This window comes from Leucopleurus acutus (assembly GCF_964270905.1).
Source record: "Leucopleurus acutus genome assembly, chromosome: 2".
In the NCBI taxonomy this organism is placed as follows: Eukaryota; Metazoa; Chordata; class Mammalia; order Artiodactyla; family Delphinidae; genus Leucopleurus; species Leucopleurus acutus.
The window spans coordinates 174,231,753-174,258,973 of NC_139143.1; the positions used below are offsets into that span (position 1 = coordinate 174,231,753).

Sequence of the window (27,221 nt, forward strand, 5' to 3'; positions counted from 1 at the left end):
CGGCCCCGGCGACCTCCTACGTCTACAACCCAGGTTCCCTGGTTCTGGCGCCCACTGGCAGCGAGAGCCTTCCTTAGGGCTGGAGCCATGACGGGTCCTATGCCAGGTGCCAAGATCCACAGGAGTCCTATTCTCAGGAAACCCATTTGTAAACCAGCCGTAGGATGAGAGGGAGAAATCAGGCGGAGAGACAAGTAAGGGCATGGCTGCAAACAAAAACCATTCGACAAACCGGATTTACGAACCTCAGAGGCAGCGGGTCCTGGCCGCTCCAGGGCAGTGCGGCGTCGCCCGTCCTCCCTGGCCCCGGGCCCTACCTGGCAGGAAGCTCCCAGAGGTTGGATGCGCCAAGGTCCCGATTCCTCACTTTCTTCTAGTTCTGCGGCTAGTGTCTGTGCTCACGTGAGCGAGCGGGCCTGAGCCCCGGCGATCTGCAACTCCGATGTGTAGGCTCTATAAAAAGGTCCAGTGATGGACCTTCGTCGTCCCTGTTCTTTAAATGGCCCGAGGGACTGACGTGAGGCTCCGACAGGGGTGGGGATCAGCTCTCCAGGTGGTCGAGGTTGGGCCAGAGCCGGTCCTCCCTGGAGCGGACGCAGGGCTTGATTTCGTTTGGCAACGACGAAATGGCACGCGATGCGCCGGGGTCAGATCCAGGGCGAGATCTTGCAGCCACCTTCAGATCCTATGCTTCTTTGCTCCCGAGGCTTGGAATCGGTCGTTTTGCACCTGTCGAGTGCTGGAAACAACGAATATCCAACCCGATCTGCAAAACGGCGGGGAGGCTCTGCACGCGTTCGTTCCCCAGACTCCAGGGAGCGCATCTGTGGCGATAATCCAGTGTGCATGGCGGCTTGATCTTTCCAGTTCCCCTCCTCGATGTAGCCTGTCCCTACGCCCGCTCGCCCGGCCTAGGAGGCGGGAAAGGGATTGTTTGCCTGCTTGCCGCCGGGGAATGATTGGGCCACGCGGCCGGGAGTGGGAGCAAGGACCCAGGGCCGGCGAGCAGCGCCTCGGCAGAGCTGTCTTTGGTCCCTGCCCGCGTGGCCCAAGCGCACCGCCCGGGCAGAGGTGGGCGTGGACCCGCGGGAGCCAGTTTGCATCCACATGGTGGATGAAAATTCCCTCCTTTGGAAGAAGGGGCCCTTAGCTTTGCAGCCATTCCTGCGTTATCTGCACAGTTTTCCTCTCACCAGGGACTCGCGTCCTCTTCCACGATGCAGGACAGTGTTTACATGCGCGCGGGGTCGGCGGGGGGCGGGAGTAAACACTCGCGTTTTTCAGGCCCCACCGCGTTTTTCGAAGACCCTCAGGCCGCCACAACGAAGAACGACACAGCGAGGCCTGCGCGATGCTGAAAGTTATTTTGAGGGGAGAGCGGAGAGAAATGGGGTTACTCGCCCCCAAGCCGATGAGGGCGCATAAGGGACACCCTTCCCTCTGTCCCCAGGTTGGCAGCGGGGCCACCGGGGCCGGGAGGAAAGTCGCGCAGAGCTGGGGAGCTGCAGAGGCCTCTGGCTCGCGCGTAATCTCATATGCGGTGGAGGCTCTTGGGTCAAAATAATTTGCGGGACAGGTAGGGGCAGTGAGAAGCCACTTTGGGGCAGCTCCCCGCTGGATGTCACCGGCCTTGAGGCCCCCACGGCCCCCAGCTGAGAGTGCAAGCTTCACAGGCCGAAAGCAGCTGGAGTGGGGAGGCCTGGCTGCGGGCGGCCGGGAAGGGCGACAGAAGAGCAGCCGCAGCCCCCGGGTCAGGAGGCGGCGGCAAATGAGCCTCTGTAGGGACTAGACGTTTTAAACAAATTCTTAGCCTCGGCTCCGGCTCCCCAGAACTCTCAAGGAGCCCCGGGTCGTCGCGCTGGGGGCCCCCCAACCCCGGGCGTCCTCGGCGGGGCGGAGCCTTCCGCCCCTCCCCGTTGGGCGGCCTTCTGCGGTCCCCGTTCCTCCCCCGCGAGCGCTGCCGAGGTGCCCGCGATGGGGGCTCCGATTGGCTGCACGACGCGTCGCTCGGGCCGGCACCGCCCCCTCGGGCCCCGGGGTACTAACCCCTCGCGGGCGGTTTCGGCACCGCCACTTGATTCTCGAGGATTTGCTCTGGGGCTGCGGCTGCGGAGTCGGTGGGGAGGCCGCTAGCGGGCTGCGGGGGCGGGAGGCGGCGGCGGCGGTGGCTGCACAGCCCGCGCGGGCCCCGCCGCGCTCAAGGCAACCGGGATCGCCGCGAGGGCGGCCACACGCGGGCCGCTCGCCCAGGATGCGGGACTAGCGGACAGGCTGCGCGGCCGTCGGGGCAGCGAGGCCTCACGGCTGGCTGGCCCAGGGGAGGCGTCCCCGGGCGCCGCCCCCTGCGCCCTGAGGCCTCGGCCCGGCTGCTTCTGTTTTCCCGATTCTCGCGGCAGCGGCTGCCGAGGAGGCGCCCGCGCCAGCCACCCCCGGGGGAGCCGCGCCGCCGCCGCCCGCCCGGTGCCCTGACGGCCGCTGTTATGCGTATTCCTGTAGACCCGAGCACCAGCCGCCGCTTCACACCTCCCTCCACGGCCTTCCCCTGCGGCGGCGGCGGCGGCGGCAAGATGGGCGAGAACAGCGGCGCGCTGGGCGCGCAGGCGGCCGTGGGGCCCGGCGGGCGCGCCCGACCCGAGGTGCGCTCGATGGTGGACGTGCTGGCGGACCACGCGGGCGAACTCGTGCGCACCGACAGCCCCAACTTCCTCTGCTCCGTGCTGCCCTCGCACTGGCGCTGTAACAAGACGCTGCCCGTCGCCTTCAAGGTGAGTGCGGGGCCCTGGGCGGGAGGACACCGGCCCTGCGCCTTCGGGCGTCTCAGCTGCTGGAGCCAGGGCCCCAGAAAGGGAGGGGCGGGGACATGCCCGCGACCCCGCGGCTAGAGCCCAGCAGCCGAGCCACGGGCGCTTGCGGTCTCTGCGCGCTCCGGCCGGGGACTTCGGCGTTCCTTCTTGGATGCACCCGACACGGACGACTTTTAGAGGATTTGGCCCCTCCACCCTTGGGGAGCCCTGCGGAGAGATGTTGATGCGGAAACGGGCGGATGGGGCTTCGGTCTTCCCCAGCCCGGATCCCTCGGACACAGCCCTGCGGGCAGCGGGGCAGAGGAGCCCCGGGACCAGGGCGAGGACACCGGAGGCGGGGTGCGGAGGGTGGAGAGGGCCTACCCTCCTCTCAGAGGAGCAGCACCCCTCCTTCTGCACTGCTTCAGAAACACTTCCTGCTCACACCGTCAACTCCCGGCTTCTGAAATTTTACACCGGGAGGCTCTAGGCCGGGATCGGGGGCCTAAACGAACCCTAAACGGTTGCGGCCGGGATCCCGAATGTCAGGCAGAGACTGGGGGCGCCCCCACCCCTGGCAACCCCCAGTCATTCAGAGGAGCTTTTTCTCTTTGTTGGGGAGTAGGCGACTGTTTCATTTTCATTTTTTTAAGGGGGCAGCGAGATGAAACGAAAACGCCTTGGTTTTCCCCTAAACCTTTCACAGCTGCCGTGAGAAAGGGCAAGGCAGGAAGGGCCAGCGGCTGGGGGTGGCGGGTGCCTGAGGTGGCTGGAAACAGCGGCTCCTGGCAGCTGAGGCCGCCCTTGGTCCCATTAAGACGACTCCAAATTGGAAAAAGGGATGAGTGGCTCTTTGAGGTCTCCCGGGTGACATCTTAAAATACCAGTGGGGAAAATCTCCCGGGGAGAAGGGGGAGGGGGAAGCCCGTGTGACTTTAATCCTCAGATCGGAGGTTTTACTGTCACTTGGAGCTTAAAAGGAATCTTTGAAATTAAAAGAAGACAGGATGTTGACAGGAAATCTGGCCTTTTTAATCAGACCCCAAACATTTTCTCCTTGAAATTTTTACCATCTGGATCCCTAGTCCCTGCACGCGGTGGCCACGTTTAAATGGCTGTGACTGCCTTTGCAGTATGATTCCTTTTCAAAAGGCATCTGCCTCCCCATGCTCCTTGGGATGGGGGCGTGGGGGAAACTGTATTAGGGGGGCATCTCCACCCCCATCCTGCAATTCCCAGCAGGTGCATCCTCCTGCTATCAAAAGCCCCTCTCTCACTTTAAAGGGGTTTTCTGGACAAACCCCTCTGAAAACACCAGTTTGTTTTGCATTTTGCATTTTCCCTGCATAACAAATTCAGGCTCTGCAGAGGCAGATAAACTGGGCCTGGGCTGCATTTCAGGGCCACATTTTGTACCCCAAAGGGCTCTGGCATTAATTGAATGTGGGGAGCAGTCCCGTTATTATTGATGATATTATTTTCATTTAGAGACTTGGTTGCTAGGAGCGTGTTGATTCCTCTTTTGCTCAAGCCGGAGGGAAGAGAGGAACTGCACCCCACAACATACTGCCCGCGCTCATTCACTGCTTTCGCTTAGATTAAATTTCATTGAAAGGATAAATTGTTCAGGACGTGACTTAGCCAGTTGATCTAGGATTTGGGTGTGGAAGGTAGAGATTTTGTCCTTTGATTTTTGTTGTGCTGGGGGGCAGGTCGCTCTTGTTTTTAAACCTCTTCTCCAACCCGCATTTGAAAAATCTGCAGTGCGCCTGGGACCTAGGGGAGCTGCCCGCCCAGCTCCTCCCCTTCTTTCCTTGGCCTCCTCTACCTTCCTAAGCTGTCCCCCTGCCCCCATGCCCTCAGGTGGTGGCTCTGGGGGACGTGCCAGATGGAACGGTGGTGACAGTGATGGCCGGCAACGATGAGAACTACTCCGCTGAGCTGCGCAACGCCTCAGCCGTCATGAAGAACCAGGTGGCCAGGTTCAACGACCTTCGCTTCGTGGGCCGCAGTGGGCGAGGTGAGCGGGAGGGAGACCGCGCCAGCCCAACTTTGGCAATGGCAAAGGCGGGGAGAAGGAAGCTGAGAGCGAGGTCTTGGGGTCCCTGTGGCAGCCCCAGAAACAGGTCTTCAGGGCCAGCTCTGTCGAAAACAGCGGTTTGGAACCCCTTAGGGTGTTACAGACCCTTTTGAGGATGTGAAGAACGTTAGGGTCTTTTGCCGGAAAAGACACAACTTTCTTCCCATTTCTGGGGTTTACTAACTTGTGAAGTCTTCCACAGCTCCCCTCTTTCCCGGTTAAGCACCCTTGTCTCACAAAGGTGCTGGGAGAAGATAGTAGACTATCACTGTCTTCAAAATGGGGCCTCATCAGTCTTTTTTGGCAGGATGCTTCGAGGCTGATTTAGACAAATCCTTGGTCTTTAGGTCCCCAGCGCCCCAGCCACTCTCCCCACTGGGGTGGAATCTCCCCCACACTTTGAGGCTGCCTCTCCCCAGCTGCGGTCTCCTGAAGCCACAGTTTCACCAGTTCTTCGAGCCTTAAGGTGGTTTAGAAAAGAAACGAATGCAGTGCAGGATGCTGAATGTTGGAAAGCATAGCTTGAGGGCTGCCATCTCCCACCCTAGAATCATGGCTGGTGTGCCACCCTGCCTGTCTGATCTTCCTCAGGCAATATGAAGGAAGGCGGGACCAGACGCCGCTGTGGCTGCTGCCAGGGGCTGTTGAGTGGGAGGCTGCTGGGACCTGAAACCCGTCATCACTTCTGGGTGGAGACGTTCTAGAACCCCTGCCGGGGTGAAATGGAGACTTGAGGGCTCGCTGGCCCTTTAAGACCAGCCTGCCGAAAAGGGGGGAGTGTCCTTCCCAAGCACCAGCCGGCCCCTCCCGCTTCAGAAAGTGAGCTAGGTTCCCTCTGCTTCCAGTTGCGACAGAGGCGGAGGCAGAATGGTACTTTTCATCACCAATAAACAAGACCTGCTTAAGGTTTTAGTTCCCTCTGAGCCGCCAGTCCTGCTCGGAAAAGGGCATCTGGGCACCATTTTTTCCTCTCCAGCCGCTCAGTGTATACATACAAATGTCAAACATATTTTGACTTTTCAGCATTAATTAAAACCAGGGCATTATTTGCATGTAATAACTGTTTACTTGTTACTTTTTATGAAACTGAAATAGTTTACATTCTTTCAAACATTTCCTGTTCCTGTTGGCTCCCTTCCCCACGCCCAGATTTCTTTCAGACGTTGCCCTTAACTGGTTGCAGGTTGATGGATGGAAAATGTTTGCTTTTATGAATTAAGCTTTCATTGCTGCTCCTAATTAGTCTTCAAGCCCCTTTTGTCATCCCCAATCTCTCAAGCCTTTTGCAACTTAATCCCAGCCCCAGCCCTGAGTGGAGAGTCGCTCGCCGCTGGCTGGTGGTAGCTTGCTTGGATGCAGTTGGACGGCGGGGTGGTGGCCAGGTCCGCAGGCCCAGATGGCGGTGGCGAGGGAGGCCCCCTGCAGCTGCAGCAGAAGGGGAGGTCGGTCTTGGGAGCCCAGTAAAGCACCTACACCCTCTTCTGGGAGGTGAACCCCAGAAAGCGAAGAGACGGTGATTCTCTGTGTTACTGAGACCCTGCCTGGCCCTTCTGCTGCTGAAAACGATTTCTTTGTGGTATGTATACCCACAGACCCGCACCCACCCTGCAAGGCCCACCGGGAGGGAGATAGGTTTCCAAAGCATTGTGTAGCAGCGTGTTCCTGGAGCAGGCAAGGCTGAGGCTGGGGTCATGGCTCTGGGAGATGCAGGAGGCTGGGTTTATGAGGCATCCTCACAGCTATTCTCTTGCCAGTCTCAGTGGTCCTGGGAGGCAGAAGAGGCCTGAGTGGGCGCTCCGATGCCCGTGGAACTTGACGGGACTTTCAGACCTTGGAGGCTCATGGTCTTCAACAGCCTGGGCTCTACAACCAGCCGACCTGGATTTCAGTTCCAGCTCTGCCAGTGACTTGCTGGATGATATTGGGCAAATGGCTTAACCTCTCTGTGTCTCCGTTTCATCGTCTGTAACATGGGGATAATAATGTTACCTACCTCGTGGGATTTTTGTGAGCATTAAGGAGACGGGTACTAGCATATCAGTTGGCACATGCTGAGAGCTGGATACAGGTCAGAGATTTTGTTACTTCAAATGCCTGGGACTGGAGGAGATCTTTGCAGTCCCTTTGAATGGTGACAGTCACTGATTTTCTGATTACTACGGAGTGGTTTGGGCGGGGGTGGGGGAAACCCAGAAAGTGTGAAGTGTCGAGTGGGAGAAGTGGAGGCGGCTGGCAGTGAGATAGGAGGACACAGGGGTCCTGTGGCATGCAGCTCCGCATCTGCTGTGCCCCTCCTGCCCACTGGGAAATTCCCTCTGAGGAACAGATCGGTGGTTGACACAGGCAGTTTGGGCCACTTTAGGAGGCAGGACAGGCTGGGGTTTTGGACTCGGAGCCTTTCCCTGGCTCTCTGACTTCTGCCAGAGCTAAGAAACCAGATGGAAACTTCTGCTTGTTTCCTTGCATTTTACTCCTTGAATCTGTCTTAATTCCAAGAGGATAGCTTTCCGTACAAGGCATACGCACAATACCACCCCAGAGCTCTCACGATAAGCCTGAAGGTGTAAACCAAGAGAAGGAAGGGAAGAAAACCAAGTCATTCTCCTGCAGTGATTAGGGCCAAGGTGCCCGCCCTGCCGGACGCAGTGCCCCTTCTTACAACAAAGTTTTGCAGCACGCCCTCTACCATCCTACAATTGAGACGCGCAAGATAACTTAATCTATCCACCTGTGTGCATATTCAAAATCTGTATAATTCCATAGCTATAATGGAGAGAAAAAGGAAAAGTAACTTATAATAATGTATCTATTTGAATATGTAAATGTTGGGGCGAGATGACAGACACTGTGAGGTGGATGGGTGTTTGCACCTCTAGCTGAAGCCCCGTGACCCCTGCGGCCGACCCGACAGGCCAGGTGTACGTGACTCAGTCTGAACGTGGCACTGCCGTCAATGGCATGATTCGCTGAAGCTGTGAGCAATTCTTGGCAAAATTCTGAGCAAAATTTAAAAAAAAAAGAATTGTCTTCCCTCCCAGAAAATTCAGTACCTATCAAAAGAGTGTAAAACCTTCTTCCTTGTTTTATCTAAAACTGAGTTAGGCTCATGGCTCAGAGAATCTACATAAGCAAGTTTTTCCCACACGGGAAGAGTGAATAGTTGATTGCCCTGTGCAGTGCTAGACATTTGCATCCCCCCCTGCCTTCCACATCCCACCTCTTGAGGACCACGCAGCACACATCCCCAAAATGCTATCTAGGAGGGCGCCACTGGCCTAGGTAAAGATGAAAACAACATGACTTCCTGAACTGTCATGACCTGGTGAAAAAGAAACTGTAGTGTGTGGAGACAGATTTGGGAGCCAACATGAAGGTGCAGGCTTAGGGGGACCACTGGTGGGGGAGGAGTGGATGGCTTCCTGGTCGACATTGAACAAATCCAGAGGCCCCCAGAGATGTCCCCTCCCGCTGTCCATGAGGCCCCAGTGAGTGGGGCTTGTCCCACAGGAACCCAGGCAAAGAGAGACAGGGACTTGCCCAAGGGCACACTGCCAGACCCCGCTGTGTCTGCTGCTCCATCCAGGGACCCAGGTCCTGCGGGGACGCCTACAGCCACTCTCAGCCCCAAGGAGCAACTGTTTCCAGACAGGACTTCTCCGCCTCCTACCAGGGCCGGTGGGAGCACCTTGATTTGCAAGTCCTGGGCTCCCAGCTGATTGAGAGTTTGCCCGGGGTCCCTGCACAGTTGTCCACCTCCTTTGTCCTCTCAGCTTCCTGCTCTAAGAGAGTGGAGAGGTGGGCGGATGGGTTTGCCGCCAGGTGGAGAGAGAGGTGATGGGCGCTCAGGGAGACAGCTTTCCCCACCTGTGGTTCGTGGGGCGCCTGCCTCTTGTGGCACCTGACACTTGCCCCTCCCTCCCACTCCTGCTCCCAAGTGCCAGCCCCTCCCTTCCTCCCTCCCTGGTCTCTGTGGGTACCTGGGAGGGGTGGTGTCAGGCCTGGAAACTGGGAGGAAGCTGTTAAGGTGGGCTGGTGACCTCAGGGCAAGCCTGTGGTTTGCTGCCTGGTGGGGGCTCCTCACTCCCCAGGAGTAGGTGCTTAGGGTCGGTGCGAAGGGGCAGGCTCCAGTACATTCTAACCTTCCTGGGCACTCTGCCTGGATACTGTGTGACCTGGTCAACTGATTGCCCCTCTGTGAGTCTCAGTTTTCTAATCTGTAAAGTGGGAGCAGTAACCTCTGCCCTTAATTCATTTAACAAACATTTATTGAGCACCTACTATATGCCAGATGCTGTCCTAGGGGACATAGCAGTGAACAAGACAAAAGTTCTGGCCCCCAGGGAGCTTATAATCTAGTAAAGGGAGACAAAATAAAATAAAATAAATAGGTAGGTAGATTATTAGAAGTAATAAGCATTAGGAGGGAACCCAAGCAGATTGAGTGGGAGTGGGGAGGCCTGTGGCGCTTCAGAGTGGGCTTCTTAACCTTTCATTACCCCATGGACCCCTTTGACAGTCTCAGAATTGTGCTTTTAAAGAATGAAATAAAATACAAAGGATGGCAATGAAAACCAATTATATTAAAACATAGCAAAACGTTTTTAAAAATTGTGATAAATGCGCTGCCTTGTTAGCTTGTTGAATAACAAGATCTAGCAACGGGTCTGATGACGACCGTGACTTTGAAGTTGTGACGAGCATGAAAGATATTTAAAGAAATCTGCAACGTCTGTAATGTGATATGTAAATGTGTGTGACGTCTGTTGGTGACAAGGTCACAGGGACCGCTGTAATGCCTCTGTGGTTTGTTGCCTACGTTCATACTTAAGAGAGACGCTAAATTTCAGCTAGAGGCTAGGGACAATACAGTTGTCATTTTTTTCTTCTCCTGTCCCAGTTTCTGAGCCCGCTCAATTCTAAGAGGGATGCCAAGTTAAAAATGCCTCCTTAAAAAAAAAAAAAAAAGCCTCCTTTAGATAAAGTGAGCAGGGAGGGCCTCATTGGAAAGGGGACTTTTCAGTGATGACCTGAAGGAAGGAAGGTGAGAAATAGAGCACTCCAGGGAGCTGGCAAGTGCGGGGCACAGGGGCCCATCCAGCCCTGGGCTGTCAACCTCAACTACCCAGCGGCTTGGCACCCTGCGGTACCAAGGAGGTGACAGAAGGGTCAGAGGCCCAGGGACCCCTGGAGAGGGCCTGACTGGTTGGGGGAAGGATCCAGGAGGGAAAAGACCTCAGAGTGAGGGGAAGCAAGGGGGGAAGGAGGGTCCCAGGAGGGGTGGGGCCTGGAGCGGGAGGCCTCTGCACTTCCTGTTTCCGAAAGCATGGAAAGCGCCCCTGTGGTCTGAGTGAGGGCCAGGTGGGTGTCTGGCCCAGAGCTCCAGGTCGGGAGTGGGTTGCATTTCCACCCCTGCCTCCAGCTGGCAGCTCTGGCAAATCCCTCCAGAGAGGCCCCACTCTTCCCCAGTTTGAGTCACACCTCAATTTAAACCCCTTCTGTCCCCCTACCCCCTTACATCCCCCCAGTCTCAGAAGCCCTTGGGTTCCTGGGTGTGGCCCTGGGAGCCTGTCTGGTTTTCTTTTGTGCCGGGTTGTCCTCTTCCTGAGGCTGGAGTTTTCCCTCCATCACCGATCAACAAGTACCAGCCATGCTAAGCTACCGTTTCTCACACCCCGCCGCCCCCCCAAGCTTTCGTCTCCTACTTGTGAAGTGGGAATATGGAATCAGGCCTGCCTGCCCTGGAGACGTGTTGGGAGGATGGGGACAGCCCTGGGGGGACACAGGTGCACAGGGCCATCAGCCCCTGCCCTCGGGGAGTCCCCAGGCCTGTAACTGGGGACCAGAGATAGGGGTGCTCGGGGGCAGGGCAGGAGGAGGCCAATTTGACTTGAGGGTCAGCGAAGCTCCCCCCACACCCCTCCCCAGCCTCACACGCATGGAGACTTTGATGCTGGTAGAGAACAGGGCGGGAGAGGGGACTCTCACTTCAGTAAAGGTGCTGGGAAAATTGGGGTGCCCTTTGAAGAAAAACCCAACCAGTAAACCCCCAGAAGAATCAAAGAATTCAACGTGGAAGGTAGAGAGGATGGTGTTTATTGAAGGTAACCTTTCTAAACACAAAATGACAGGAGAAATCACGAGCAAGAGGTAGAACTGAAAATGCAAATCAGCTTGTGTCAGAAAGCGAAATGTAAAGGCCAGTGAAGTGGGAAACCGACTGCCACAAACAGGACAGGAGAGTGTTAACAAGCTTGATAGAGTGATTTTTCCTTAAGGCATTGAAACCTTAATAGAAAAGTATGAAAGACCATGAAGCAATGATTTGTGTTGGATTAGGATAGATGATAAACATATAAAAAATTTCAGTCTCACTAGTAGTAGAACAAAGGCGACAAAGTCAAGAGTGTTTAAGAGATCTTTCCACCTTGATAGATGAGGTCACGAAGATGCTGACAGCATCACGGTAGACTCGGGCCCACACCAATCACGACGATCCTCTCCAGAGAGCCATCTCACCGGAGAGATTAATGCCCCTGAATCCCTCCCAACCCTCTGACGCGATGAAATCACTCACCGCTTCTTGGAATCTATTCTAAGGAAGTAAGCAGAGATGTAGACAAAGATTTTTATAAACAGAAGGCCATTTTCGTTTTATTTTAAATGGTAAAACAAAAATGATGATTTTAAAAGTTTTCTCCCGTCTCAGGAATTTTGAATGGAGACTTTGGAGCCAAATGTCTATCTAAAAATAGAACAGAGCTCTGGAAATAACAGTTGTGTCTACAAATGAAATGTCTGCAGTTCCCAAATCAGTCCTTTTTCAGCCCCAGCTGCACACGCCAATAAGAAATTAGCAACAAGGTAACACCCAAGAGTAAGGAGGTGGATAAGTCAAAGGTGAGGCTTCCATGAGTTGAAATGTTTTGCAGCCATTAAAAATGAAGTTTATGAAGAATTTTTAATGACATAAGTGCTTATGATGTGATGTTAAGTGAACAAAAAAGAGGGTACGGAAATACTTATTTTAGTGTCATTGCAACTATGTAAAAACACACACTCGCCCAAAAAGGGTTGCAGGAAAGAATACCCAAATAAATGTTAATAGTGTTTATCTCTGGCTAGTGGAACTGTGGGTGATTCTTTTTTCTTCTTTTTTATATGTTCTGTGTTCTCAAAGTCTTCTATAAAGATCACTAATTATTTTCATGAAAAAAAAATATGTACTCATCTGAGCTCCCCACTCCCAAATCGCAAGGGTCTCTAGGTAGAAGGAACAGCACAAACAAAGGCCAAGAAGCAGGGAGGAAGCAAGCCAGGGTGGCCAGAGTGTGGGGCAGGGGAATGTGGTAAAGTTGGTGCCAGACCTCCTGGGGCCTTGCATGCCAACCCCAGCAGCTTGAATTTTACCCAAAACCCTATCTTCTGCCCAGGTTCAAAGTAGAGAGACCTGCTCCTTCTGGAAGATGAGGGCTTCAGGGTGTTGTGAATAGCTCCAGGTGCCAACCTCTTCTTTATTCTCCACTCCCCCCAGGGAAGAGTTTCACACTCACCATCACCGTGTTCACCAACCCCACACAAGTGGCCACCTACCACCGAGCCATCAAGGTGACCGTGGATGGACCCCGGGAGCCCAGACGTAAGTGCCGGAGCCACTCAGCCCCCTGGGTCGGGGAGGAGGGCCCAGCGGGGGAAGGGCGGTCGCCGAGGTCAGACAGATGGCACTGGATCCTGGGAGCGGTGGCGGACGGCAGTCCTCCGCTCCACACCCCCGCCCCGACTGTGTGCCTGTGCTTAGCCCGGGCTGTAGGAAGCCATTCTGGGAAGAGGCGATGACTGAACCAACCTGACTTGCCCTTGGCTCCCTGTACCCCAAGGGATGACTGCCCACTGGGGGCCGGCTGGGGGAGTATGGATTTGCAACCTTTAAGGAAAGGAAAAGGATGGGTGTGTGTTGTGTGTGTGTGTCTGTGTGGTGTGTGTGTGTGTGTGTGTGGTGTGTGTGATGTGTGTGTGTGGTGTGTGTGGTGTGTGTGGTGTGGTGTGGTGTGTGTGTGTGTGTGTGTGTGTGTGGTGTGTGTGTGTGGTGTGTGTGGTGTGTGTGGTGTGGTGTGTGTGTGGTGTGTGTGTGTTTGCGGGTGGAGGTTGGGCCAGGTTTGCTCTACTCCACCCCAGTTTCCTCTGCCAGTGGCGGAGGGAGGGAGCCATCAGAAGTAGGGGCTGCTCGGGCTGCAAGGCCAGATCCCCTCCTTGGAAACGTTCTTTGAGTCTTAGCATGTGACTTAAGTCACATAGAGCCCAGACACCCTGACCCCAGGACCCACATCTTGAGATCAGGAATGCAAATTTGATTCTGCAAATATTTATTGAGCACATATTCTGTGCAGGGAGCCCTGATCCGTGCACTTTAGCATCAAAGAAAGTTTGTGTTTCATTGCTTCTGCCTGCTGAATGACCTAGAGTTTGCAGATTCAGACTGGGGAAACTGGAGGGGCAGCTGCCGCAGTGGGCCTGAGGCCTGTGTTCCCTGAATGAATGAGTGAAACAAAGAAGCAGCTGGTCATCGCTGGACTGGCTGCTTCCTGAGCTCTGAGCAGGGCTCTTGTGTGGACTGGCCCCCACTCACGGCATGCTCATGCCTGGTGTATTGAGAGCTGCCGTGTCCTTCTCTTTGTAACTGTGGCCCTTTACAATTTAGAAAACCCTCTCACATTTATTGTCTCATGGGATCCTGAACCAAAGGGTCACTAGTTCCAGGGAGGAGAGAATCCAGCCCTGGGGATGTTGAGAACCTGACCAGGACGTCACACTGTCTCAGGTGCAGGGAGGCGCCAGTCTTCCCAGAGGCAGCCTTCAATTCCAGTTCCAGGGCTAAGTGGGCCTGAGGCAGGAGGCTGAGAATGGGGTGTGGCTGTACCAGGGCAGCGCCAGTGAGGGCCAGCCAGGCCTGGCTCCCCATCTGTCCAGTTCCTGGGCCCACTCCAGTACCTGGCCACTTAGGAAAGGCTCAGAGCTGGGCCCGGTGGCCCTGGAAGAGTTTCCCTGTAGGCCTCTCAGGGCCATACCTCCTCCACCCTGCCTCGGGTTCCTGAACCTGGTGGTCAGGCCCAAGTTACTCACCTCCCAGCTGGCACCTGCCCTGGCCAGATTCCTGCTGAGTCCTTCCTGCTGGGATTGGATGTGGATGGGTCCATGCCCCTGGTCTTGGACTTTGTGGCTCTGAACAATCATGGCTCCCTTTTGGCCTCAGTTTTGTCATCTATGAACCGGGTCAGTGACCCCAAGAGTCTCAAGGTGGTGATGGCTGGGAAGCCCTTGTGAGCCATAAGCCCTTGGTGCAGAGAGCAGATTCTGAGCCAGCTTGCCTGGCTTGGAGACCTTGGGCAAGGTCTGATCTCTGCGGGCCTCAGCTGCCTCCTCCAGGAAGTGGGTTGATACCACCCAGCCTGCAGGCCTGGAGATCAGTGATGGCTTGTGGATAGCATCTGGCTGTAGCAGAGGGTCCTTGTGAGTCTCTGTATCTGTGGTATTCTCTTATCCCTGGTACCTGGCATCCCCTCTGTACTCCCACCACTAGCACCGTTAGCCGATGGTGAACCTTTCTTGGTCGGCAGCGGGGTGGCTGCTGAGAAATGCAGGCCATAGTAATAGAGGTATCAAGTCTCCGTTGAGGGAGGTGCTATCGTACTCGAAGTCTCCAGGGGCAGAATCAGGATGAATGGGAGCCGCGGTTGGGCTCAACGTGATGATGAGCTGTTAGGAGCCACTCCACAAAAGAGTGAGCACCCACTGTGTAGAGGCAGAGGGCGCTGGGAGCTTGGGGGGAAGGCACCCAGGGACCGGCCAATGCCTGGAATCCCTCAGAACCCTCCACGTTCAGCCCTGCCCAGCCCAGAGCAGCTGCCCACCCTCCCCAGCCGAGGCCACTGGCTAAGGCTGGAGGCTCAGCCCTACCCTTGGAAGCCCCCAGTCAAGTCCTTGCCTGCTCGTCTCTCCTGAGGTCCCCCAGACATGAGACAGCCCCTTCTCGGGGTGAGCTGGTAGGGGAAGGGGTGGCATAGGTCGAGGCAGCAAGAGGAAGGGAAAGAAATCAGGAGCGGAGAGAAGCTGGAGTCAGAAGCAAGGCGGTACGGGCCAGATCAGTGACCGGAAACAAAGTCTTAGCAGAGGCTCATTTACAGAAAAGAGTAGATGTGGGAGGCGGCACATCTCCCAGTCTCCCATCTGAGCACCTGCTTGCCCTTCCCCCTGCCCGGCCCTCAGGGCAGGTCTCACCTGCACCCTGGGTTCCAGCCCCAACCTGCCCTTCACTCTGCGACCTTGGACAAATCTTCCTCCTTTCCCAGCTTCCGTTTCCCCACCTATAAGTGGTCAGAGGGCAGCTCAGCTGCTGCTGGTCAACGAGCACTCCCTGTGTGCCAGGCCCTGTGCAGGGTCTCTTTTTTTTTTTGGCCGTGCTGCACGGCATGTGGGATCTTAGTTCCCCATCCAGGGATAGAACCTGCGTCCCCTGCATTGGAAGCGCAGAGTCTTAACCACTGGACCACCAGGGAAGTCCCCCGGAGTCTCTTAATTGATCCTCGACAACCGCAGGAGGAAACAGGCCAGGAGACCGAGCCACTTGCCCAAGGGTGAGCTTCGGTGCACCGCAGGGGCTCCAGCCTGGGGCTCAGGGAGACAAGGGCCGCTCAGAAGGGCCTCCCTAGCTCAGTGTGCTCGTCTGTAAGATGGGGATGGTATTAGCTTCTGCTCCGGGGAGTTGTGAGCTTTACTGGATTACAGCTGCCTGGCCTGCAGGAGGCACCCAACAACCCTGATGGATTGTCACAGGGTTTCCCTTCGGGGCTTTTCTTCTGCTTTGTGACCCCCGACTCCGTGTGAGGGCTGAGCCTTCCGTGGGGAGGGATGGGAGTAGAGGCTGGTTCCGGGAGCCGGGGAGAGGCGCCTGCAGATCCCCGAGGCCCGGCTGTGGGTTCTGTGGCCAGGTCGTTCCCCTCCGCTGCCCTGCAGAGCGTGCCCAGTCTGCAGCCAGGTGGCCGGCTGGGTTTGAAGGCTGGCTTGGTGGCTTCCTGCCTGTGTGGCCTTGGTTTCTGAGGTTCTCGGTGCTGGTGTCCCTCAGAGTCACCGGGGGCTGGTAAAGAAGCAGTGGATCAGGATCCAATATACGGGGCAGCAGGCGGTGTAGCGCCTGGCGAGCCTGGGGTAGACTGCAGTGTAGGAACTGCTCACCCTGTCTCCCAGGCTTAGCAGGTGCCGTAGCTGAGAGGGCAGGACACAGGTTCTCCATGCTGCCTGAGGCCATGGGCCGGGGGCTGTTCTGACATCTTGCCTGAGGGCCCTTTCTTCCCCAAAGTGTACATGGGATGGTTTCAACAAATATTTTTCTGGGTACCGACCATGTATCAGGCACTATTCTAGCAGCTAGGGACACTGCAGTGAACCAACAGATGGGCTCTGGCCCTCTTGGGTCTCACACACTAGGGGTGGGGAGAAATGGTAAACCATGCTGTTGTCACCATGGCCCACGAGGCCCAACCTGATCTGTGCCCTTTACCCCTTGCCTTCCTCTCTGACACCCTTCTCCTCACTTACCCAACTCTGGCCACCTTGGCCTCCTGACCAGTCTTCAAACTGGGCAGCTTCACACTTCTGCCTCAGGGCCTTTGCACTGCTGTTCCCTCTACCTGGGACACGCCTCCCCCAACAACCCCAGACGTGTGGCTCGCTGCTTCCCACCTTGAAGTCTTTACTCACACTTCTCAGTGAGCCCTCCCCTGACCACGCTGTTTTAATCAAACACAAAGGCATCCCCCTCTCGCCCTTACACTTCCCGGCTTTCATTTTACTTATCACCTCCTAAGATGCTATATAGTTCACTCATTTATTTCACATATTTTTCATCTCCCCTGACTACTATATATGCTCCATGGGGTGGGGGTTCTTTGCTTTGCCAGACATTGATGTAGACCCTGGAACACGGACGTGAGCACTTAGTAGGTGCTCAGTAAATATTTGTTGAATAAATAAACGAGGTAAACAGATGATTAGCTAGTTTAATTTCAGGTAGTGAGAAGCCCTGCAAAGAAAATCTAAGCTGGGGGTCGAGGGGGAGCGGTGGAGAGTGCAGGGCGGGGACCCACAGTGGGAGGGGGACAGGGGAGGCCTCCTGAAGAGGTGACATTTGAGCAGAGGCCTGAAGGAGGTGAGCAGACAGCCACTGGGGCTGCTGGGGGCGGGAGACGACATGGGCAGGAAAAGTGACCCTGAGCCTGCAACTTTAGGACTGTGGCCGTCCTGAAGTTGCCACAGTTCTGTCCTCAGCTCCAGGTGGGATTGGAGGGATGCCCAGCTTGAGGAGAGGCAACTGCTCCTGGCCCCTGGCTCCCAGGACCCCACGCCCCCAGGGGGAGTGCACCCAGCAGGAGGGAAGGGGTTAACCTTGGACCTCCCCGGTTCCCCTAATCAACCCCAGGCCACTGGAAGCCCCAGTTGTGCCCCTGGGAGAGCCGCTGGCCCCCCACCCGCCTGGTTCCTGGCCTAGCCACCGACTGGCTTTCATCTGCTCACAGGGGGCCAATTCACGGCAGACCACCTGGGGCTCAGCCCCCACCTACGACTCTGCTCGGCTGTTAGGAACCAGGAGTAAATCTCCTGACAGGCCGCAGAGCGGGCCTTGGGCCCGGGTGCCCCACCCCACGGCTGGCCAGACAGTGGCTGCTGTGTATGGGATGTGGCCGCACCAGGGCCAGGCCGGGCAGCCGAGGAGGTGGCCAAGTGGCTTCCGATGGGAGAAGGGCCCCATGGCTGGGGCCCACATTGTTGCCTGCAGACCACGCTGCTCCTGGGGCCCCGCCCAGCTCTGTTTCTCCCCGCTCCCTGCTCCCGTTGGCCTCCTGCCCCCCTCACCCCACCACGGCAGGACACTGAGCTGGCCTCCTGCCAGTCGGGCCTCACTGCCAAGGAACCCAGCTCTGCTCTCTTGGAGGTCTTGGGAAGTCAAGACCTTAGCAGCTGAGCTCCATGCAACACGCTGACCAGTCCAGGTTTGACCTTGACCATGTGCCTCCACTTTCCCATCTGTAAAATGGTTGTGATGAGAGCGGCCTCTCAGAGGATCGTGGCCCTTGTAGACGACACGCGTGGCCTGCCTGGCACAGTGCTTGGCACGTCGTAGACGTCTGCTCAAGCGGTTGCCACTCTCATCACGGGGGCTTGTGTCAGGCCAGTGTGAAGGCAAGGGCGTGGCCCTGATGGCCCCTGGGTTTCCCCCTGAAGCGCCAGGTACCTGGCAGGTGTGGGGACCCGGTGCTGGCCCGGTGCTGAGGGATGCCGGGTGAGTCACCCACCTGGCTGGGCCCCAGCGTTCCTCCCCCAACTTTTATCCTTCTCACACACCTGTGAGGCTGGGCCCTCCCACTGTCCAGATCCATTGAGGAGGGGTTGTAAACCCAGAGTGCCTTCCTTGAGTGCCATGGCCAGGTGGGCTGTTTAATTCTCCCGGCCTGTCCCCAGACTCAGGAGTTAGAGTGTGAGCTCCACTTCACAGGTGACACAGCTGTGGCCCAGTGGGTAAGAGCTGCCTGGGACAGGCCTGGGCCGCTGGGTCCTGGAGGGTCATAAGTGAGGATCGGAGCAGGTGCCGTCCCACGGGCTGTCAGTGAGTTGAGCCCAGGCGCCGCAGGTGGACAGGCAGCCCAAGCGAGGTCCAGAGGGCCAAGGTGGGGCCGTCCCCAGGCAGTCCCCCTCCTCTGCACAAAGTGCTCTACCTTGAAACACTTGGGGCCTGTCCTCCAGCTCATCCTCAACTCAGGGGTTAGACACTATGATAACCACTTGACAGCTGTGGAAACTGAGGCCCAGAGGAGCAGAGGGACTTGGTGGGTTAGAGCAGGGTGTGATTAGAGGGTTGGACGCTCAGCGCTGAGCTTCCGAGCAGGGCAGGGCTCCTGGTGGAGTCCACTGAGACCCTCTCATCTTCTTCTTTCCAGGCCTGTAATCCTGCACCTGCTCTGGGCCCTGGGCCCGGGCTGGGTCCTAACACCCATTGTTTGGAGCCCCTGACTTTCCAAACCCAGGCTCCTTTCCTACAAGATGGGCTCCGGGAAGACAAGGTGGCCAGGTGCCTCTATGTGACCTCGAGCATGTCCCTGACCTTCACTGAGCCTCAGTTTTCTCACCTGTGAACTAGGGACAGTGGTAGACCCCCTCATGGGGATAATGCAGGTGAAACAAGGCAGAGCGTGTCAACCGCTTAGACAGTGGAGTGGAGGAAGCACTGAGTAAGTGTCGGCCACTGTTTTTCTTTCCGTTCCTGCTAGCTACTGCTCTTAGCCTGCAAGGTGCTGGGAGAAGGGGGCTTCCTGGAAGAGGCAGAGAATAAATACTAGAGAAACCCTGGGAGCAGCAGCAGCAGGAGGCGGTGATGGGGGTGCCCGTGGGGGGCCTCATCCTGGCCAGTGGCTGAGTCTTGCAGTCTTAAGTCAGGGACTTTCAAAGCTAGAGGGGCCTCAGTGAGCAGTGTGTGCAGATGGGAAACTGAGTCCCAGCATGAAAGGGCTGGGCCCCTGGTGACCTAGTGAGCTGGGCCAGGGCTCCCCACCCAGCTCTCACTGTGGGCAGCCGAATGAAAGAGGTCTATTCTGAAGGCACATCTTCTTTCCTCAGGCACAGGGAGTTCCGCTCTGCTCCCAGTGTGAAGGCCCAGGCCCCGTGGCTCTGAGACTCTGTGGCGCCCTGGCCACGTGGAGTCACCTCAGCTCCCCCTTGCCCCTCCTGGGCCGTGGCTCCAGCATTCCACAGCAACAAGGAAGCAGTTCCCCAAGTGCTGTTAAAACTCCTCCTCCAGGAAGTCTGCCCTGTGTGAAGGCAGAGCAGCATGTGGTGGGAGCGTGGGCTCTGGGACCACATTACCTGATTTATATCCCAGACCAACCGCTTAGTGTAGGGCTCATCTTGAAGCCTCAGTGGCCCCATCTGTACAATGGGACCAAAAGGGAAGTGTCAGGAGAAAGAGCACTGGACTTGGAGTCGGGGTCTGGGTGCCGACGCCAGCTCCGCTGTCCTGGCTTTGTGTCCCAGACAGGACTTAGCATCCTGGCCTCCGTGTCCTGGTCTCTATGTGGGGATGATGATCCTGCGTCCCTTGGCACAGGCTGGGGTAGAAGTGACCGTGCAGATGGTGGGGCCCCAGGTGGGTGGAGAGCGTCCGGTCACCTTATTTGGCCAGCACCACGACCTGCGAGGGCACCACGATGCAGACACCGTGGCTTGGGGTGGGTGGGGGAAAGGGGTGAGGCCACCAGGCGGCAGAGCCCATCCTCGGACCCAGGCTGGCTGCGAACCCCTCCCTCCTTCCACTGGCCCACAGGAGTATCTCTAGACACATGGTGCACAGTGTGACTCAGAAACGGGACCTTATTAGCCAGTGGCGATAACAACAAGGCCTGAGGTTTTGCACCAGCTTTCGTGTAACCCCACTGGCTCACTTCAAGCTTGTGGTTGACTGAGACACCCAGATCCTCTGCACCTGAGCTGCCGTCAGGTCAGTCTGCGGTCTCCAGATCCATCCAGCCGGCTTCCTGCCTGTTGAGATTGTTCTGACTTCATTCATGCCCCAGCTCATCCACATTGCCTTGCCATTTTCAGTGGCCTCGGCAGCCAGGGCAACAGCGTTTCCTCCAAGGCCGATCAGGACTGAGGCCAGGCCGTCCGGCACTTCCCTAGAGACCACGTCCTGAGGGGTATCCATGAGCCAGTCCTCGATGGCTAAGGTTAGACAACCAACCAGCAAATGAAATCCCAAGCTTGGAGGATGCAAACCGGCAGCCCCTGAACAGGACATGTTCTACAAAGTGGTCGAGTTATTTTGTTGTTGTTTTCAGTATTTGAATTGCCAACACATAAAATACGGGAGGTTTCACATAAAAGCAGGTTTATGGCTTCCGGTAAACTGGAAGCTCTGGCAACACGGGGTCCACCCCCGCCAGGGCACCAGTCAGCTGGACTGGATGGCAACGGCCCCTTCTACGAGGCCCACCCTCTCCAGTCTGCCCCAGGCCCTACCCATCCCATGTGCCTCATTTAAGTGACTTGCCCAGCCCCCATAGTCATCTAACCTGGTGGCCCCAGCTCCAGCCAAACTACCCCCAGCCCACGTTTTTCCCTGTTGCCAAGGGTCCTGGGAGGCGCAGTGGGGGGCCCGGCTGGGAGCCAGGTGGTCTCACTTTGGCAGCTGGATGTCCCATGGGCTCGGGCCTGGGGCCTCCTCGGAGGGGAAAGTGGGTCCCTGGCTCTTGGTGACTTGCTGAGCCCATTGAGGCTCCTGGGACAACCTGTTCCATTTCTAAGGGCTCTCACATGCCTGTTTGAGCTTGTGACAGGGGTGTGTAGCAAGACTAGGGGCCTGTGGGTACCAGAATGCATTGCATCCCCCTTTTGAAAATCAGAAGTCAGGCCCATTCTGAAGTCCCCACCTCTGTCCCCTCGCTCCCAGTGGCAGTGAAGAGTCATCTCACACCTTCCAGGCCCCTAGGACACCATTTTCCAAACCTCAGCAAGCCTGGTGAGGAGTTTTGTTTTACCCCCCGCTGCCCCTCTCTCCTTCTTCTTTCTCTGTCAATCCAGAAGATTCCTCGTGTCACTGAAGACCCCAGGACTCAGGCAAGCCTTCTCCTCTCCCTTAGCCCCTCCCCACACTTCTTTTCCAAGGATCCCAAGTCTAAGACATCCTCCCTCTTTCCTCGCTGTGTGACCTCGGGCAAGCCTCTTCTTCACCTCTCTGAACTGCAGTTCCCTTGTCTGTAAAAAGAGGACCAGGCCCACCTGTCTGCCTGGCCTCCTCCCTCTGGGTCAGGTGGAGCCGAACGGGTCAACCTCGGCTGACAGGCTGATCAGGAGAGCCCAGGAATGTCCGGTCCTCTCAGTGAGGAGTCTGTTATAACACAGTGTCTGCCCTGGAGAAATCCCCCGACACAAGGAGGTGTGTGAACAGAGATATTCCTGGGAGTCCTGCATGCAGGGGGATCATTTGGAAGTGAGCTAAGTGTCCATCTGAGAGGAACGGCTGAGGGGACTGCGGCCTCCAGGGGATGTGACGAGCAGGAACGAGGGACACCCGCAGGCTTAGTGAGGCCGTCCCGCCCCCACCTGTTGCCCCTCACTGTGCCCCGGGGTGGGCTCCCAAGGTTTTGCGGGAACCCTGTTGTTGCCCTGGGGCTGGGTTACTCTCTCCAGCTATCAGATAAGGAAACTGAGGTGGCCCCCAGGTGTGCTACTGAAAGAGCAAGTTGGAGAATGAGACAGCCAGGCTGAGGCCATTCAAGAAAGTTCTGTGGGAAACTTGCTCTGTGTTTTGCATGCACGTGAAACCAAAAAACGGCTGGAAAGAAAGACCCCCAAATAGATCACGTGGGGATTCCTGGGCAGGGATTTAGGGTGGGTCAGAGGGGCCATTAGCCTTACCTGTAATGCTTTTATTTTTGTAGCTTTCATACTTTGCTTGTGAAATGTAAAATGAGTAACTGAAAAAGTGGTGTGTGTGTGTGTGTGTGTGAGAGAGAGAGAGAGAGAGAGAGAGAGAGGTGGCGGTCCCTGCAAGCCTGATGTCATTCGAGAAGCCTTGAGGGTGGCCTCGGCTGGCTGCTTAAAGGCAGGGGCATGGCCATCTTGACGAGGCTGGGGTCCTTCCTGTGTGGGCCGTGGCAGAGGGATACTGGGAAATGCTGGCGGTTTCTCCAAGTGTGATGCCCAAGCCAGGTGCCCTGGTCCCCTGTTCCCAGCTTCGGGACAGAGATGGGAGTCCAGCCCCTCACACAGCGCCCCACTCCACTTCCCAGCATCGTGGTGAATTTCCCCTCCTGTCTGAGACCCAGAGGGGAGGAGGCATGTGCTGGGGGTCCCAGGGTAGCTCTGGGCTGGAGGAGCCAGCATTCCCATTCCGGGGCCATCTCCCATTCCTCTTGCAGATGTGAATGGCAGGCAGGATGGATGCTGGGGGGCAGACAGTGGCAGCATGCCTGGGTTCTCTCCCTGCCTCCCATGGGAGCCTGCTTAAGCCCCTTTCCCGTGCCTGTTGCCTCAGATTCCCCTTCTGCCAAAAAGCGTAACGTAGAGGTGTAGGTCGCAGGCTTTGATTTGAACCCTGAGTTCAAATCTTAACTCCACAACTTACTGGCTCTGTGGCCTGGAACCTCTTTGAGCCTCACCTGTGGCATAAGAAGGTAGGAGTGAGATGATGGCAGCCCCAGGGCAGCACGTACTGACCATTCTCTGTTCAGAAGAGACATCGGTAGTGGCCTTTGGGTTCTCCCTACAGAGGCCTAAGGGTAGACCTCAGGGAGAACTTCCCAGCAGAGCAAGGCATTTCTGCCCCCCGAGACTCACGGGGACCAGCTTCTCACGGGCTCTCATGCTCTGCAGGGCATCGACAGAAGCTGGAGGACCAGACCAAGGCGTTCCCCGACCGCTTCGGGGAGCTGGAGCGCCTGCGCATGCGGGTGACGCCGAGCACGCCCAGCCCCCGAGGCTCACTCAGCACCGCCGGCCCCTTCAGCAGCCAGGCCCAGACCCCCATCCAAGGTACGGCGCAGGGAGGGGGGGCTGCGGTGGGAGAAGGGGACGGCGGCCTGGAAGCGGTCTCTCTGCTCCGGACCCAAAGCTCATCCCAGGGTTGCCGGCAGCACCACCCTGGTGTTTGGTATAAAGGAACGCGGCCTGCTCTGAGGGCCTGCTCTGCCCGGTCCTGGGCTCAGCCCTTCCTTCATTCATTCAGCAAACATTTTTTGTCACTCACCCTGTGCCGTCGTGGTGCCTGGCCCCAGGGATGAATAGACAGGCACAGTCCCTGCCCTCCAGGGGCTCCCTGTGCCCGGCGGGAAATGGGTATTAGTCCCCCAGTGCACCCGTTAAAGTTGGGCAGGCCTCGCCCCAGGAGCCTGAGACAGACACGTGTCTGCCAAGGACATCACAGCCCCCCAGGCCTCAGCTTTCTCATCTGAAAGCGGGGTGGTGGTGGATGCCTCTGCCTGGGCCTCGGGCGACATTCAGATGACGTTACTGCACTCAAACTTCGTAAACTGTGAAGTGAATTTGTCCCTGGAGAGAGACAGAGCATCTCCTGAGAAAGGTCCCCGCCTGGCCCAGAGACTCTTCCCAAACAGGAAGGAGGAGGGAGGCCTGTGGGCGGAGGCCCAGGATGGAGTCTTTACCCCTTGGCCAGATGGACACGGCAGGCACGTGTGAGCCTGTCTCGGGCAGGCCGTCCAGGTGTACAGGGCCTGGCACACAGCAGGTGCTCGGTAGGTGGTCAGATGGTGAACATCTACGCTGCTGTCTAGGTTCTCCTGGCCGGTGGGTTGGGGTGCAGGCGGCTGAGTGCGCAGCTGACCCTCAGGCCAGGCAGGGGTGGAGAGTGCTCGGCAGCAGTGCTGGACGCGGCCGGGAGGGCTGGCTGCGGCCATCATGCACCGTGGGTGTCTGTTCTTTCTTGGTCCTCCAGGCCCTGGTTAGAACCCATTTGGCAGATGAGTGAATTGAGGCTTAAGAGGTTAAGGGCCACTCTTGGGTCACACAGCGCATCAATGCCCAGGTTCAAAGTGTCCACAGCACCCGCCCCCAGGAACTTCCTGTACTTCTGAGGGCACGAGCGAGGGAGTCCCTGCTGGGTCTCTCCATTAAGGGAGGCCCTGCCCCCAGCCCTGGCCATGTGTGCCAGGCACAATGCCATGGCAGGGGGACTTGATGCAGCCCCGTGGTGTGAAGAGACGGTACCTCCCTTCTGGCCTGGGAAGCTGGGCCTTGGCCCTGCTGAGCCCCCGAGGTGGGGAGAGGCCCCAGGTCCAGGCTCTTAGCCACGGGCTGTCGAGTTTGAAACACTCAGCAACTCTTGAGCCAGGGGGGCTGCAGGGTGGAGGGGTCTGAGCTCAAGAGGCAGTAAGATGTCCTCTGGGCTCATGCCCACCCCTGCCCAGAAACTGTCCGCGCTCCCCTTCCCGGCAGGCCAGCCTTTGCGCAGGTACAGTGGTCTAACACTCCAGGCCTTTCCCTGACATGGGCAGAGCTGGGGCCCAGCCAGGGGGCCCTGGAACCCAGCAGGTGGGGGCTAACAGTGGCGTCCTGTCCAGCAGCTCCCGTGGAAGGAGAACCCACCTCTCTTTCCATTTGTGTGGACATGGCTTGGGAATCAGCACCTGCTGGAGCCTGAGGCAGGCCTACCCACCCTCTGTCCAGCCCCAGAGGGCCAGGCCTAGCCCAGCAGCAGGCAGAGCCCCTGCCTCCCCCGAGGCTGGGAGGAGAGGAGGTCGGGCCTGTGTGGGATAGTGGCTGACCCAGTCCTTCCCCTTCTGCTGTATCCTGAGGCAGGGTGCTCGCTAGCCACCCACAGCATTGGACTTCAGGCAGCCTCTGTGGCCCTTCACACCAGCCAGGCCTCCCCGTCCTCAGGCCTGTCCCCTTTGGAGTGAGAGGAAGGGCTTTTGACAACCAAGACCAAGGAAGGAACGTGAACTTTGCAGTCAGGTGGACCTGGCTAGGAATTCAGGCTCTGCCAGGCACTGGCTGTGTGATCTTAGGCAAGTCGCTTCACCTCTCTGAGCCTCAGTTTTCTCATCTGTAAAGTGGGAAGAAGGAGGTATCTGTCACAGGGGTGTTGGCAGGGCCAGGCTTGGGGTGTCCCTCTCACAGGCCCTCCCCTCCTGGTGGGACAAGCCTCTACTTTCAGACTCCATCCTGGGGGTCCCCCTCAGGATACCCCACCACCACTTCTCTTGGTTCCTGTTAATAGCTCTGACCCCCCAGCTTTGGTGACTGGCAAGCAGTGCCGAGGCCCCAACCCCTCCGTACCCCAGCCCCCAGCCCCCTGGCTGTGACCGCCCACAATGGGGGCTTCTCACAGCTCAAAGGCCTCATTCAGCCACCACACAGCAGCTGGGGCAATTTGGAGAAGAAAATAAACATTTCCTTCCAGTGTTGGGATTGGCTGCTCGACAGAGGCCTGGCCAGCTCGGGTTTCTTGGGGCTACTGGGCTGGAGGGGGCGGGGCCGGGGGCAGGAGCTGAGGGGGTGCTGAGGGCAGACGCTCCCCCCACCCAGGGAGGGAGGCAGGAGAGGACGGTAAGAGGGCCAGGCAGGCCTGCCCGCAGCCCACATGACCCCCGAGGGCCCACCTGGCACGGAGGCCCAGGCTATAGCCCTGCCGTCGCATCCTGGGCTCCCTGTTTGGGCTCCCTCCTGTCAGGCGGCAGCGCTCGCTCCCCTGGGCTCAGGGCAAGTGTTAGCCTCATGCTTGGCTGTGCTCGGGGTGCCAGGCGCTGCCAACAAGGCTCCTCCCCTGGGGTTCAGAGATGAGGGCAGGAGCCAGGCTCCTCCGACCCCCTAGGCCTCAGGGCAGCACTGACCAGCCAAGGGATCTGTTAGGGAGGGTCCAGATGGGCCAGAAGGCCCCCGTCTCCCGGCCCCTAGCCCCCACATCTCCCCACCTGGAGCCCGGAGCCTCATCCCGTATCATCCACATCCGGGACCAGAGCCTGCTGCTGAGGAAACACCCCCCCAGCTGAGCTGGGAAGACCCCAAAGTCCAGAGAAGTTACAAGTCTTATCTGAGGTCGCACAGCACCTCAAGCAGATCTGGGGAAGTGAGGCCTGAGGGCACCTGCAGCTCAGCCACGCCTCAGGCACGGCAGGCGGTGCACACCTGGAGCTGGCCAGGGGCAGAGGCTGGCCTCCTCCTCAGCCCTCTCTGGCCCCTAGTCTTTGGTGGACAGAGGGCTTGGGAACAGACAGACTTTAGACTGCTGCTGGGGGCTCATCCACCTCCCCACTGCTGCCCAGAGTCACCCCTTTGGCCAGGGTACAAGGAGGGCCCAGGGTCAGGGGCTCAGCTTTGCAGGGCCCTGAATGAGCCGGTTCTCCTGAGTGCCCAGAACAGGAGGTGTCACAGCTGCAGTGGCAGCACAAACCCTCATCAGGCCCCTGCTGTGTGCCCAGTGTAGGCACTTTACATGTATTAACTAATTTAATCCCTAGGAACTGTTATTGTCTCCATTTTTCATGTGGGACAACTTGATGCACAGAGAGGTTTAGTGACTTGCCCAAAGACACACAGCTAGTAAGTGTCAGAACTAAGATAAGTATCCAACCTCAGAGACCACACAGTTGTGCTGCCTCAAAGATGGGACAGTTACCCTTCAGGCACGTGTCAGAACTCAGGACTGAGAGCCCTAGGATTCTGTGTAGGTCCAATGTGCTGTGTGAAACTTAGGCAAGTGCCTCACCCTCTCTGAGTCTCAGTCTTCCTACCAAGGGGTTTAGACTCAATCCTGAACCCCTTTGAGTGTTGAGGTTTGGGGGGGGTCTGTGATTACAAAA

General features: G+C 57.4%; 1 protein-coding gene across 1 annotated transcript in view; it reads left to right on the forward strand.

Annotated features, from left to right (window-relative positions):
- The window catches only part of RUNX3 (RUNX family transcription factor 3), a gene marked incomplete at both ends in the record, with an annotated part of 60,166 nt that overhangs the window by 31,434 nt on the left and 1,511 nt on the right, over window positions 1-27,221 (forward strand). Inside the window, 4 exons of the mRNA XM_082832628.1 lie at window positions 2,497-2,765; window positions 4,647-4,803; window positions 12,395-12,499; window positions 23,278-23,436. Of these exons, the coding sequence (XP_082688754.1) occupies window positions 2,497-2,765; window positions 4,647-4,803; window positions 12,395-12,499; window positions 23,278-23,436 (690 nt within the window). The remainder of the gene's footprint in view (window positions 1-2,496; window positions 2,766-4,646; window positions 4,804-12,394; window positions 12,500-23,277; window positions 23,437-27,221) is intronic.